General features: G+C 42.8%; 1 protein-coding gene across 2 annotated transcripts in view; it reads right to left on the bottom strand.

Annotated features, from left to right (window-relative positions):
• The window catches only part of fndc3ba (fibronectin type III domain containing 3Ba), a 228,081-nt gene that overhangs the window by 140,307 nt on the left and 72,774 nt on the right, over nucleotides 1-15,000 (bottom strand). For both annotated transcript variants that reach the window (XM_037546630.1, XM_037546631.1), the window contains exon 3: nucleotides 14,785-14,860. In XM_037546630.1, coding sequence (XP_037402527.1) covers nucleotides 14,785-14,860 — 76 coding nt within the window. The remainder of the gene's footprint in view (nucleotides 1-14,784; nucleotides 14,861-15,000) is intronic.

Below are 15,000 nucleotides of genomic sequence, written 5' to 3'. Positions count from 1 at the left end.
TAGTCAGTTAAACCAACCACCTCTCTTTATCTCATCATGTCTGTTATTCTCGTTGTTATTAGTTGTTTATTTTATTTATTTTCATGTCATTTTTTATTTAACTCCTGTTAAAACACTGCATAAAATGGTCTCGTGTCAAGTGATATTATATTAAATATGGACAATAAATCGAATATCTCTCCTGTTGAGATTGTTAAGCTTATTTTAATATGATTATATTATTTACAAACATTTCGACTCGTTTTAAACGATTTCATTAAGTAAATTTATCTCTCTGTAGTTTCAGATCATTTTGCTCGTTTTAAGAAATGAGCTTGAAACCAGCAACATTATCTGCCCCTACAGTGAGATCAAATTAATTAATAAAATCTTTTAAAACAGATAAAAATAATGTCTAGAAGTAAAATAAGTCATTTTAGAATAAGAGCACAACCATCTCAAAATGGGAAATTTTAGATATAGGTTAGATATGGGGGCAGTCGTGGAACCGGCCCTGTGACCGGAAGGTCACGGGTTCGATCCCCTGAGCTCACCTTGAGCAAGACACCTAACCCCCAACTGCTCCCCAGGCGCCGTGGACAGGGCTGCCCACCACTCCGGACAAGTGTGCTCACTGCCCCCTAGCGTGTGTGGTGTTTCACTGCATGGATGAGTTAAATGTGGAGGTGAAATTTCCCTGTTGTTGGACTCTTAGGTCTCTTAATCTTGATATAATATTGACTAGATTAAAGATAATTTCACTTGACAAGACCCCATTTCTTTCTGTCTTTTAATCTGATTCTTTGTCCTGTTAAATATAATCCTGCGCATCTTGCATCTTCTCTTAAGTAGGAAAGGGATACAGGGGTAGGGACAAAAGAGAGCACAGGACAAAAAAAAAATTCTGTCTTAACTGCATCGTACTGTAATGTTCTACATTTATATAAAATAAAAATTTGTGAATTGCAAAAAAAGCAAGTTTCCCCAAACATGTACAATGTCCTGATGTCCTCCATGTGTCTGGATGCTCTCAGCTCTGTAACTCGTTGTTTCTAGGGGCAAATATTAGGATGAATCCAAAATAGATGACGCAAGTTATGAAGCTTGCTTCTGTGGCAGAAGTAAATCCTCCCAGATGTTCAGAAACTGTCCTCAAAGTATGTTTATCCATAATGCACAACAACAACGACTCTATAAGCAAGAAGTATGCTCATTTTTTCATCATTCCGGAACAGATCCGTCTATTTCAGAGTCTGCAGAGGCAGCGTCGGCTGCTCAGGCAGGGCAGCCGAGTTTTTTCTTCTCCAGGATGGGCAGTGAGGTACATCTGGACTGAACTGTGCCGCGGTGTCCCGGCCAGCAGCTTCGTCCAAATGCACTCCCTCACCCCGCTCTGCAGCTCCGGCCAACAGACGGGAGGAATTCTCTCTCTAACTGAGTCTATCTAGTTTCATTTCAGCATCTCCTCTCTCCACCGCAGCTGCACGACAACAGCAGCAGCGACCATGAGCAAATCGTTTCTTGTGAATCGATCATCTTCTACAAAATCTGCCCAAAGATTCCCCCTCAGTGTTGAGCTCTAAACAGAGAGGTTCAGAGCGGTTTGGTGTGAAATGGTTCAGAAGTCTTTACAGTGGTGGTGATGGGGACCAGGCGTCGCCATGACAACAACACAGATATAGACATGTTATTTACCATCCAGAACCACCAAAGAACCTGGAAGAGTCTTCTGAGTTTATGTGGAATGTTTATGATGGAAAATAGTGGAAAATCTGGAATAATCAGTTTTCTTTGGGGACTATTTTGCCGCACAGCGCCCTGCATGTCTCCCTCCACCATGAATGGAGTTGAAGTTCTCTAAACTATCATAAAACAGCGTCTCAGTCATCAGGCAGTGAATTCAGAACCATTTCATGTAGGAACTTTCTGTGAGGAGCTTTTAGAGGGGGACGTCTGGTTCCTATCACCACCACTGTGAACAGCTCTGACTCGGTAAGATTATCTAGAACAGAGAACCACTCTGAACGGCTCTGTTTATATCTTAACCAGTTAATTACGCATTTATTTAACATTGAAACTTCCTCTAAGCTTTGAACAGCATGTGAATATAATCATTTACACATGAAGCTAAAATATCAGGGTATAAAAAAGCCACATTTTAACATTTTAAGTCTAACCTGTTCAAGTTATCGTCTGAGCTCTGTCTGCAGACAGTGACTGCCGCCTTCATTCTGCTTGTGCATTAGAGTCAGTTCAAAAGAGTCATTCTGATGAACTGATTCAAACTCTGAATCACTACACCGTAAATGTTTCGTTGTTGTGTGTTGAGTCTGTGACTAAAATATCTCCCACCAGCTCGGCAGCCAGAGAACATCGCTTTATAATGAAAGTTCCACACGACGAGACACACAACCGTCCCGGTCAGTTTCAGGACGTTCCACCCGGAAATTCCCAACTCCTCACATTCCTGCAGCTCCGCTTCACCTCCACAAAAACACTCCAACAGGATCTCTCTTCGCAGACGCAGCCTGGGTCACTGGGCTCCAGTGGAGTTACAGCACACCACGTGAACCATCGCTCAATAAAATAAATATCATTTATAAACCTCTTTAAAAAAACATGCACTTTCACATCTGTAAGAGTCGTTATTGATTTTGCTTGATATGCTTTATAATGGAATAAGTTTCTCTTTAAAAACAGGATCATCAATTTTGCCACTCTGAATATGTCAGGTGGAAAACCACCTATTAATAAAAACATCATGTCGTCACTGTCGGGACAAAAACCCGCATCTCCAAAAAGAAGACAACATCCTTAAATTTGAAGAGAAGTTAATGGAGAAATTTTTTTCTTCATGTAATTGTGAACCATTTTTACTGTCCCATTAATTTTGGAAATGATGAAAAAATGTAAAGAGCAGTAGAAATGTGAAATTATGTGAAAAAAACAAAAAGGACAAAAATGGAGATGAGCTTTTGTGCTGACAGTGAACATTTGAAGATATTTATTTAGAATTAACTACTGATATTGAAAACGTGTAGAAACTAGTCTTTGTACTTGGATCTCAATATAAACGGATAAAGACGTAGATACGATGACGCGTATATTCGTTTAACTTATATATGTACATAAAAGAACATTATAATAATGATAATAACACATCTTCATGTTTTTCTGCGGTCGCACCAGCTGAACTGGTACAAGTCAATCCACGACTCAACAATAACATTTTCAATTTACTGCACCGTGAATGTCAACCGGGGTCTTTATTAAGCCCGTTCACTCTTTAAGGCATGTCAGAATAAAAGCCCTGTGCTTTTTGTTTTCAAACAAAAACCATGACAAATGACTTTATTTCATAAATCATCAGCCTATTAAACAGTTCACCTTTATTATCTCAGCTAAGCTCCTTGGACATGGTCTGAATTGACTGAATGGCCTGGAGCGTCTGTCTGTGCAGCATGTTCACTTTTGAGGAACACATATTAAAGCAGTACAGTGACCTTTAATAACCTTTAATAACCTCACTATTACCCTGCTGTCAAATATCAGTGGGTACAACAGGCTGGTTCTCGGCCACTTTAGAGACTGGAAGCGTCCAGACTCTCTTCTCTGTCTGTTCCTGTGTGTGAGGAACTCCTCGGAGCAGCCCTGTCGGCTCTGCTGTGTCAGTGACGGAATTAAGTCTGTTTGACTCTCAACACACAGAAATTCTGATGACTGCTGACTTAGCAGCTCGACTGCAGAGCGCTGAGGAAAACACTGTCCGCACAGCAGAACATGACTAACGGCCAGACAACCTTCTGCCTTTATTCACTTCCCCCAACACTTCCCCCAACACTTCCCCCAACATTTCCTCCAACATTTCCTCCAACATTTCCCCCAACACTGGCCCCAACACTGGCCCCAACACTGGCCCCAACACTGGCCCCAACGCTGTCCAGCCCAAACACTGTCCGCTCAGCAGAACATGACTAACGGCCAGACAACCTTCTGCCTTTATTCACTTCCCCCAACACTTCCCCCAACACTTCCCCCAACACTTCCCCCAACATTTCCTCCAACACTGGCCCCAACACTGGCCCCAACACTGGCCCCAACACTGGCCCCAACACTGTCCAGCCCAAACACTGTCCGCTCAGCAGAACATGACTAACGGCCAGACAACCTTCTGCCTTTATTCACTTCCCCCAACACTTCCCCCAACACTTCCCCCAACACTTCCCCCAACGCTGTCCAGCCCAAACACTGTCCGCTCAGCAGAACATGACTAACGGCCAGACAACCTTCTGCCTTTATTCACTGTCCCCAACACTTCCCCCAACACTTCCCCCAACACTTCCCCCAACACTTCCCCCAAAACTTCCCCCAAAACTTCCCCCAAAACTTCCCCCAAAACTTCCCCCAATGCTGTCCAGCCCAAACACTGTCCGCTCAGCAGAACATGACTAACGGCCAGACAACCTTCTGCCTTTATTCACTGGCCCCAACACTGGCCCCAACACTGGCCCCAACACTGGCCCCAACACTGGCCCCAACACTGGCCCCAATGCTGTCCAGCCCAAACACTGTCCGCTCAGCAGAACATGACTAACGGCCAGACAACCTTCTGCCTTTATTCACTGGCCCCAACACTGGCCCCAACACTGGCCCCAACACTGGCCCCAATGCTGTCCAGCCCAAACACTGTCCGCTCAGCAGAACATGACTAACGGCCAGACAACCTTCTGCCTTTATTCACTGTCCCCAACACTTCCCCCAACACTGTCCCCAACACTTCCCCCAATGCTGTCCAGCCCAAACACTGTCCGCTCTGCAGAACATGACTAATGGCCAGACAACCTTCTGCCTTTATACACTTCCCCCAACACTTCCCCCAACGCTGTCCAGCCCAAACACTGTCCCCAATGCTGTGCAACCCAAATACTGTCCACTCAGCAAAACATGACTAATGGCCAGACAACCTTCTGCCTTTACTCAGCCCAGAGATAAACCCAACACTCGAAACACTGTCCCCAACGCTGTCCAGCCCAAACACTGTCCCCAACGCTGTCCAACTCAAACACCATCCAATCTAAACACTGTCCACTACACTGCAACAATGCAAACATTGCCTTCAACACTACCAGCAACACAGCAACAATCCAAACACTATCCCCAAGACTGTCCAATCCAAACACTGCCCCGAAAGCTGTCCATTCCAAACACTGTCCCCAAAACTGTCCATTCCAAACACTGTCCCCACCACTCTGCCCAACACAGAAACTATCCAAACTCTGTCCCCAACACAGAAACTATTCAAATACTGACAAAGGCCTGCTACACTGCTGGATCCTGACAAAAGGCATTAAGATCACATCCTTGCAATTCAATGAAAACTTTGTTCCAGGTTGAAATCTGCCTAGCAGTTAGATCATCGCTCTATAGAGCACTTAAATCCAGTAAAGCCCAGCCTACTGGCTCACATCTTTAACTGATGAGAGAAACAGAGCTGGTCACTGCTCCCTAACACAGAACCAATATAACCACAGTCCCTAACAGAGAAGCAATCCAAACACCGCTCCCCAGGACACACACACCACAATTCTCACAGCCTGATGGGTTTAATACTCTTTAACAGACCTAGTAGGCTGTGAAAGTCTTTTCCATACTGAAAGCCATCTGTTTGACCATCACACAGCACTTCTAATCCAGTAAATCAGTAAAGTGAAGCAAACTGGCTCAAGGCTTTAACATATCAGAGAAACAAAGCTGATCCTGGACCAATCTTTGAATGCAGGTATACACCACTGAGGTCATGTTGTAATACTGCAATCCTGCCCATATTGGCAACACTAGGTCTAAGCAGTTTTCCTTGATGGGAAAAATCAAGGGAGCTTTCAAATATCAACACTATTCCATTGTGTGGTAAACAAAAAAGTTCCAAATCTGATTTGGTTTTGTCCTGGGTACATTTTTCCATCTAATCTCACTGGATCTTCAGAATTATGGGGTCATTACAGTCAAAACGTGAATATTGCTACGTGCATGCAAACACTGCTGCGCGCTGATCTGGCGTCAGAAGACCGACCTCATCATAATATCCCACAAAGACTAGCAAGCTTCGTCCAGTGTGGTTGATAAACAGGCTCTGTTAGCTCGCTCTTAGTTTGAATGCAGAAATGTTCATATTTTGGCTCCCTAATGACACGGTAGTTCAGAGGATTATGGATTATGGACTCCAGTGACACTCTGGGAAAACTGTCCACAGGTCGTCCGAGTTCTGCATCAGTCCCTTCATATAACTGCACTTCTCCTTTAGCTCCTTCTCCCAGCGTACCTCAGCTCGGCTGACTCCGCTTCCCTTTCTGATCGACAGCAACATGACAAGTCACGAGAACTCACTGCATCCTTATTTAGAAAACAACCCTCACTAAAAATACCACAAAGATGTGGGAAAGTCAGAAATGACTGATTTATAGGTTATAAATAAAGTCCTGCACAGGCTTTGTGGTGTATTTTTATCATGTACAGTGCTGCACTAGAGTCTGAGCATCATCTGAGCACATTATGTAAAATATTTAACATGTTTCAATAATTCTGAAAAAACTGATCTCTTTTGAGCTAGTTTGAAGGGCAAAGGCTCTAGATTTCTCCTCCAGCATCATATAAAGTGATTAAATTCTATCATCAGCACTTAATTTAATTCAATGAAATAACAAAATCAGGTGTTGCCCTGCAAAAGATATCTTAGTGTAAACGTCTTAAATGCAGTCGTTACATCTAATATCTCTCATTATGAGGCTGCTGTAAGAATAGTGTGAGATTACTGAACTTATGTCAAGACATTTTAACTTGTTTTTAAGCAGCTTTGTCTTATAAAAGTGTCTGATTTCAATTGCAGATTTCTTGAACTGAGCAAAATTTTCTTCATTATTTCTAAAAAAACAAGTAAACTTAGCAGATTGCCAATGGAACCAGACACTTTCAGCAGTTAAAATCACTTAAAACTAGTAAAAATGTACAGAAACAGGTGGAATACTCTTAGAATATTCTTACAGCAGCCTCATAATGAGGGATATTACAGTTATTCACTACATTTAAGACGTTTGCACTTGTTAAGATATTTTTGCAGTGTGGAACCTGAAGGAGTGGTTTGCAAATATTTTTTAATAATAGTTAACAGTAAATGACAAAATTTAAAATGACAATTTTCCATAGGCCTAAAACTTTTGCACAGTTTTGTACAGCATGTCCCAAAAAAATTTACATTATTTGAGGTGTGAATATCTGAGTAATTACATGTCCGAGGCAAATGAAATTAAACAGGCTTCATGTCGGGCAAAACAAGATTTATTGATAAAAATTCGGACAAGAAATTCAGAGGGGTGTAGATTTTATAGTCGATTTCACAGCTTCACACATGTTGAATATGCGCACTGCCTGTGACACAACACATGTCCAGTCGGTAGTCCAGCTCTGGCCAAACACGCTGTGTCTGCATCATGTCTAAATCTGCTGTCCAGTTGGGGCATTTTTAGTGAATTTTCTCATAAATGTGCTGCTCATTCTTGTTTGACTGTGTTCGAGCATTTTCTAACACACTAAATGCCTTTTCATTTCTAGTGAACTCCATTCTTCAACCTGAGAATCCATTAAAAATGAAACCTGCTTAGTTTTTAGACATTTTGGCTGTTATTAGACTATGAATTATTTATTTATTTATTTTTTTGGGACACCGTGTATACGGACAGAATAAAGCAGAGAAAAAAAAACATAATAGATGACACTGCACGCCTTTGTTTTTTTCTTTCTTGGTTGCCAATAAAATAAACTAACAAAAAAAGAAGGATGAGAAAGTAAATGCTCTTATTGACAGCCACTTCAAGGAAGGAGCAAAACAAATGAAAGATGGTCACCATCTGTCCGAAAGCTCTGGAGACATGAGGGGCCGTGTGGATCTGGCCGGGGCCTCTAACAGACGATAAACAGGAAAAGATGCCCAGCTGGCTGGAATACCACATCAATGGAGGCAGTGTCAGAGGCCCTGGGTATGCAGCCCGCTCAGGGGCCTCTCAGGGACCCCAAACTGTACCTGCCATCAACCCATGAGCCCCACAGCCCCTCAGAAACACAGCCTCCAGTAGAGCAGACAAAACACAGAACACAGGGCTACAGCGGCGCTGAGGAATGAGACCAAGATCAAGATAAGCTCCTTCTGAAGTCCCTCTCAAAGATTCAGACAGATGTACCTGGCTTAAAGGGCTTCAACGCTCAGCCGACAAAGACATTTACATTTTTACGTTTACAGCATTTAGCAGACGCTCTTGTCCAGAGCGACTTACAAGAAGTGCTTTGTCTGTCTAGAGAAAGTATCTTTGCTAGTTACCAATAGCTTAGAGAAAAGACAGTCCTGAGCTCAGATACTGCTAGAAACACAAAGTCACTGTAGATACCGAGTAATACCAATAAACATGAAGAAATTATTAATGTATCAATTCACTGCTGAACACTGCTTGTAAATTTTTAAAAAAATAACGCTGTGAATGGTTTATTTCAAGAAATAATGCTTAAAACAAGCAAGATTATTTGTGAAGCAAAGACATCATGAAATAAATTTACTCAAAAAAAAACATTTATTTAAAAAGCTCTATAATGTTCATATGATCCACACAGTCACTCTGACAGACTGTAATACACTACAGGAAGCGTAGGGGGCGATATGGCTTCTACTGTTTCATTTAAAAAGCTCTATAATGTTCATATGATCCACACAGTCGCTCTGACAGACTGTAATACACTACAGGAAGCGTAGGGGGCGATATGGCTTCTACTGTTTCATTTAAAAAGCTCTATAATGTTCATATGATCCACAAAGTCGCTCTGACAGACTGTAATACACTACAGGAAGTGTAGGGGGCGATATGGCTTCTACTGTTTCATTTAAAAAGCTCTATAATGTTCATGTGATGCACACAGTCACTCTGCGCATCATAATTGGTTAATTGACCAACAACAGTAGATCAGGTTCATCTACTGTTGAAATAAAGAAAGATGTTTTTTTTTAAACTTCTGTCTCGTCAGCAACAAAACCCTCACTGACTTCACACGACAGCAGAAAAGAAGGGCAAACAAAAAAGCTAAAACCAAACGGCAGAAGGAATCCCAAGCACGGAGGCGCAGGCTGAGTTCAAACACAGCGCAGAGGCCTTGGCTTTTGAAGAGAGTGTGGGAACGCTGGGTAAAGTGGTCATATTGCCTGTGGTGGAGGGCAGTAAAGCAGGCCTCCATTGAAAAAGGAAAAGGTCAGCCTGTTTAAACAAGACAAAGATTACAGTTCAGCTGCTTCCACTCTAATTAGCAGAGAGATGGGGCCAAGCCCAAGTTGCAGTAAACACCGGCTCTCAGAGCTGTAATGAGCTGCCACTCAGCCAGAGAGTGGCCCACAGACGGTAAACCCAACTTAACCTGCCGGCACAGAGCAGAGCACCATCATAACGCACAGCAGCTCAACTCAGACTGATCACTCAGAACTCAACTCAGAGATGCCCAACACTGTTAACCCTTCAGCAATCACACTGTAACAAAGCTCAACACTGCTAACCCTTCAGCAATCACACTGTAACAAAGCCCAACACTGCTAACCCTTCAGCAATCACACTGTAACAAAGCCCAACACTGCTAACCCTTCAGAAATCACACTGTAACAAAGCGCAACACTGCTAACCCTTCAGAAATCACACTGTAACAAAGCCCAACACTGCTAACCCTTCAGAAATCACACTGTAACAAAGCCCAACACTGTTAACCCTTCAGAAATCACACTGTAACAATGCCCAACACTGCTAACCCTTCAGAAATCACACTGTAACAAAGCCCAACACTGTTAACCCTTCAGAAATCACACTGTAACAAAGCCCAACACTGCTAACCCTTCAGAAATCACACTGTAACAAAGCCCAACACTGCTAACCCTTCAGAAATCACACTGTAACAAAGCCCAACACTGCTAACCCTTCAGAAATCACACTGTAACAAAGCCCAACACTGCTAACCCTTCAGAAATCACACTGTAACAAAGCGCAACACTGCTAACCCTTCAGAAATCACACTGTAACAAAGCCCAACACTGCTAACCCTTCAGAAATCACACTGTAACAAAGCCCAACACCGCTATCCCTTCAGAAATCACACTGTAACACAGCCCAACACCGCTATCCCTTCAGAAATCACACTGTAACAAAGCCCAACACTGCTAACCCTTCAGAAATCATACTGTAACAAAGCCCAACACCGCCAACCCTTCAGAAATCACACTGTAACAAAGCCCAACACCGCCAACCCTTCAGAAATCACACTGTAACAAAGCCCAACACTGCTAACCCTTCAGAAATCACACTGTAACAAAGCCCAACACCGCTAACCCTTCAGAAATCACACTGTAACAAAGCCCAACACCGCCAACCCTTCAGAAATCACACTGTAACAAAGCCCAACACTGCTAACCCTTCAGATATCACACTGTAACAAAGCCCAACACTGCTAACCCTTCAGAAGTCACACTGTAACAAAGCCCAACACTGCTAACCCTTCAGAAATCACGCTGTAACAAAGCCCAACACTGCTAACCCTTCAGAAATCACACTGAAACAAAGCCCAACACTGCTAACCCTGCAGATATCACACTGAAACAAAGCCCAACACTGCTAACCCTGCAGATATCACACTGAAACAAAGCCCAACACTGCTAACCTCCAAAAGACATTTTAATGACTGGTCACTTAACTCTTAATTAGATCACCCGTCAGCTAACACAGTCCACTAGACAGTCCAATGATTGGTCTGCTGACAGTCTAAAGGATATTTAAACGGTTGTTTACTTAACACAGACCAATGTACAGTCCAGTGGTAGGTCATCTTACAGTCCATTTGATAGTCCTTTGGCTCGTCATCTTACAGTCCATTTGACAGCCCAGTGGTTGGTTATCTCGACAGCTCAATGCTTTCTCCACTAAATGCCTAATGGACAATTAAATGGACAATCCAATGTACAGTCCAACAGATGGTCATCTAACACAGTACAATGGATAGTTCAATAGTTGGTGCACTAACATTATTCAGAGGTTGGTCCGCTAAGAATCCAACAAACGGTTCAATGACTGGTTACATAACTCAATCCAATTATTGGTCACCAAACAGTCTGCTGGACAGTTCAGTGGTTAGTCTGCTAACAGTCTAAAGGATATTTAAACGGTGGGTTACCTAACGCAGTTCAATGGACAGTCATATGATTGGCTAACACAGTTCAATAATTGCCGACAGACAGTTCAATGGTTGGCTACCCAACACATTTCAATTGAGCGTCATCTAACGGACTGTCTAACGTTTGGTCCACTAACACCGTCCAATGGCTGCTCTGGTAATACAGTCCAATGGTCGGTCACCTACCACATCATCATTGGTCACCCAGTTCCCACACAGCAGACAAGCAGTTAAGAGCAAGTGAAGGCTGTGGCAGGGCAGCAGCGACAGAGCCTAAAATAGCGGCCTGAGTAGTTGAGCTCGGGCTGAATGGGGGGTGCAGGGGAGCTTGGGGGGAAAGTGGGAGGCTTTAATGGAGAAGGAGCATGATGAAACAGAGGAGAAAGAGCGTTCGTCATCACTGTAACCACAAGCACGCTCCTCAGACGATTCCCACTCACGTCTCTCAGCGAGCGCTGAGCAGAACATTTCATGAGTGAAATAATGAGCTGCAGCTCGCAGAGTGAAAGTGTGAGTGATGAGGAACTTCGTGAACGTGAACTGCGAGAGGCGAATCAGCAGGAGTTTAGTCAGGAGTGAGCTTGCGAGTGCATTTGGCTAAAAAGGACCCACAGAGCCTCTCCGTTTCAGCGGACCACAGGCTAAACAGTGGTTACTTTATATAAAATCTTAAATCCAGGGTTCTGCCCTGAGGTTTGCATAATGACAAAGAAGCGTCTCTGTAAAAAGCGTCTGCTCCAGGGCGCACCGCTCCTCTCCGCGCTTTTAATTAAACCTTGCAACCTTTCTGGTAAACACGTGCTGGAGATGCGCCTCTGCAGCCCAGACCTGCTTTTCATCACCCAAACCTCACGTCCCAGCACACAGCGACGGCAGCAGGCTGGTGGAGAGCTCGGCATGATGGACGCACTCGTACCTGCGTCTGAAGGGTGCCTCCTCAGGGCTTCTGAACCTGTTTGGAGGTTCAAACCTAGAGGAGTAATTAATGGCAGTCTAGCGTGAACTCGCTCTCCACGCTACTGCTCTCTCCAACGTACAAACGCATGAACCTGTGGACTTATTTTCCAAAATAAGTTTCAAGTGTACTTTTAAAATCAGCCCAATGGTTTTTAAATTTGTGGAAATGTCAACTTGAGCTTTTTGAAGTGGACAAAAAGCATCAAAGTGTGGTTTGAATGCATTACAAATCTGGCCACTTACAATTACCTTGTGTGTCCACTGACTGGCCACTTTATTAGAAACATCTACCTTGTGCTTCTACTAACTGGCCACTTTATTAGAAACACCTAACTTGTGTGTCCACTGACTGGCCACTTTATTAGAAACACCTAACTTGTGTGTCCGCTGACTGGCCACTTTATTAGAAACACCTAACTTGTGTATCCGCTTACTGGCCACTTTATTAGAAACACCTAACTTGTGTATCCGCTTACTGGCCACTTTATTAGAAACATCTACCTTGTGCTTCCACTACCTGGTCACTTTATTAGAAACACCTATCTTCTGTGTCCACTTACTGGCCACTTTATTAGAAACACCTAACTTGTGTGTCCACTTACTGGCCACTTTATTAGAAACATCTACCTTGTGCTTCCACTACCTGGCCACTTTATTAGAAACACCTACCTTGTGTGTCCACTGACTGGCCACTTTATTAATTTAATCATTCAAAGTAGAAAAATCCATAGCAATAATTCAATGTAGACACTAAATAAACCATAGTACTAATTCATAGTGGATACTGAATAATTTATAGCGGATAACAACTGCTGAATAATTCATATTAGCATGAAACCAGTTAAATAAAATACCTTCCTTACGAACTGGGTGTTAAGCGTCCTGATCAAAGAATTCATGAAATTGCAATCCTGTGTGTATTTTTCTAACAAACCTACTTTGACATACAGTTTACAGAATCCTGATAACCATGTCCAATATTCCCGTAAAGCACACAACACTACAGTGAACTCATTCATACAATTCACTTCCCTACAAAACCACAACAAAGTAGGTCACGCAGACCACTTCCTTCCTAAAGACAAGAGTCACACACAGATCTAAAAGACGAGAACATGCCCAGCTAGAGCTCAGACTGCAGGCATGTAAACACAATCAAACATAGTCACAATCATTTAAACAATGCAATATTACTTAGCATCACAATGCTCAATTAAGTGACATAATCCCCACCTTATACCTCCACTCTCTGGCCACTTTATTAGAAACACCTACCATGTACTTCCACTAACTGACCACTTTGTTAGAAACATCTACCTTGTGCTTCCACTCACTGGCCACTTTATTAGAAACACCTACCTTATAGCCCCACCGCATAGGTGTACATTTGCAGACTGTAGCTCATCTGTTGATGTACAGTTTATCAACTCCACTCATCACTGGTCCTTTTCTGACCACTGTGCCACTGTTGTCCAGATATTATTTGGGTGGTCTATTCTTAGCACAGCAGTGACACTGTCATGGTAGCATTGGCAATTCACAGCATCTCACACAGGAGCAAACACTAACACGGCTCTGCTCAGCACATATCTCCCAGCAGGCCGTTCTCTCAGCCTGATCTTCACAGCATTGACCCACAGAACCCTTATGTCGGACAGCAGGCTCTGCTCCAACACATGCTGACCTGCCCTCAGACATTCACATGCTGCAGGACCCCCAGGGTCTTCAGAGACACAAACACACACACACACACCAAAACATTCCACATGTCTGTCTAACCTTTAAACTGTCCCACTCTGAAGGTCTGCATGTGGGTTCACATAACCCCTCACTCTCATAGCTACAGTACTTATGTATTAGTTTTATAGTAGATACTGAATAATTCATAGAACATACCACATAATTCATAGTGGATATTGAATAATTCATAGTACATACCAAATAATTCATAGTGCATATTGAATAATTCATAGTAGTAATCCATAATAGATACTAAATAATTAATAGAAGATACTAAAAATACATAATGGACACTAAATAAAGAATAGTAGATACTGAATAATTCATAGTGGCCACTGACTAATTCATAGTAGACACTGAATAATTCATAGTGGATACTGACTAATTCATAGTAGACACTGAATAATTCATAGTGGCCACTGACTAATTCATAGTAGACACTGAATAATTCATAGTGGATACTGAATAATTAATGACAACGACTCAGAGTTGATATTAACTGCTAAATAGTTCATATTAGATCCTAAATAATTGAAGTGGTAGAAGTGGTAGATGGTAGAAATGGTAGTAAAACACATCCATTAAAGGTGAAATCACAAACTGCAGCAACAAAGAACACAAATAACAACAACCACAAACACAAAAACAGACCTAAAACAGGTACAATCCCCCAGACTGACCACGCTCATCACGACGATGAGCTCGGACAGATGTCCAGTCTCAGAACCAGTCTGACAGAGAGGCAGGAGCTCCACTACAGGCCAAAGGTTTGGAACCAACAATAACTGCACAAATCAACACGCTTTATTTCTACACGATGAGTGTTTCAATCCTCATTCAAACACAGCAGAGTGAAGCAGGGAATACCTTGGATGCACTGCAGCGAGCCGTCCTCAGCTCTAATGGTGAACGTTTCTCCAGGGTTCACCTGCACCAGGATGACCTGCAGAGAAACAAACAGCACATCAGACCAGGTGTGCATGGCCGAGTTTACACTGCTCAGGGCACATCTGTTCTCCTTACATCTTCACCTTACACCACATCTCACTAAACCTCCTCACGAGTAAAGACTGGTTTTCAGTG

This window comes from Pygocentrus nattereri, chromosome 17, assembly GCF_015220715.1.
Source record: "Pygocentrus nattereri isolate fPygNat1 chromosome 17, fPygNat1.pri, whole genome shotgun sequence".
NCBI lineage: Eukaryota > Metazoa > Chordata > Actinopteri > Characiformes > Serrasalmidae > Pygocentrus > Pygocentrus nattereri.
Note: the sequence above shows the minus strand (reverse complement) of the source record. Positions and strands in the feature narration are given on the sequence as shown.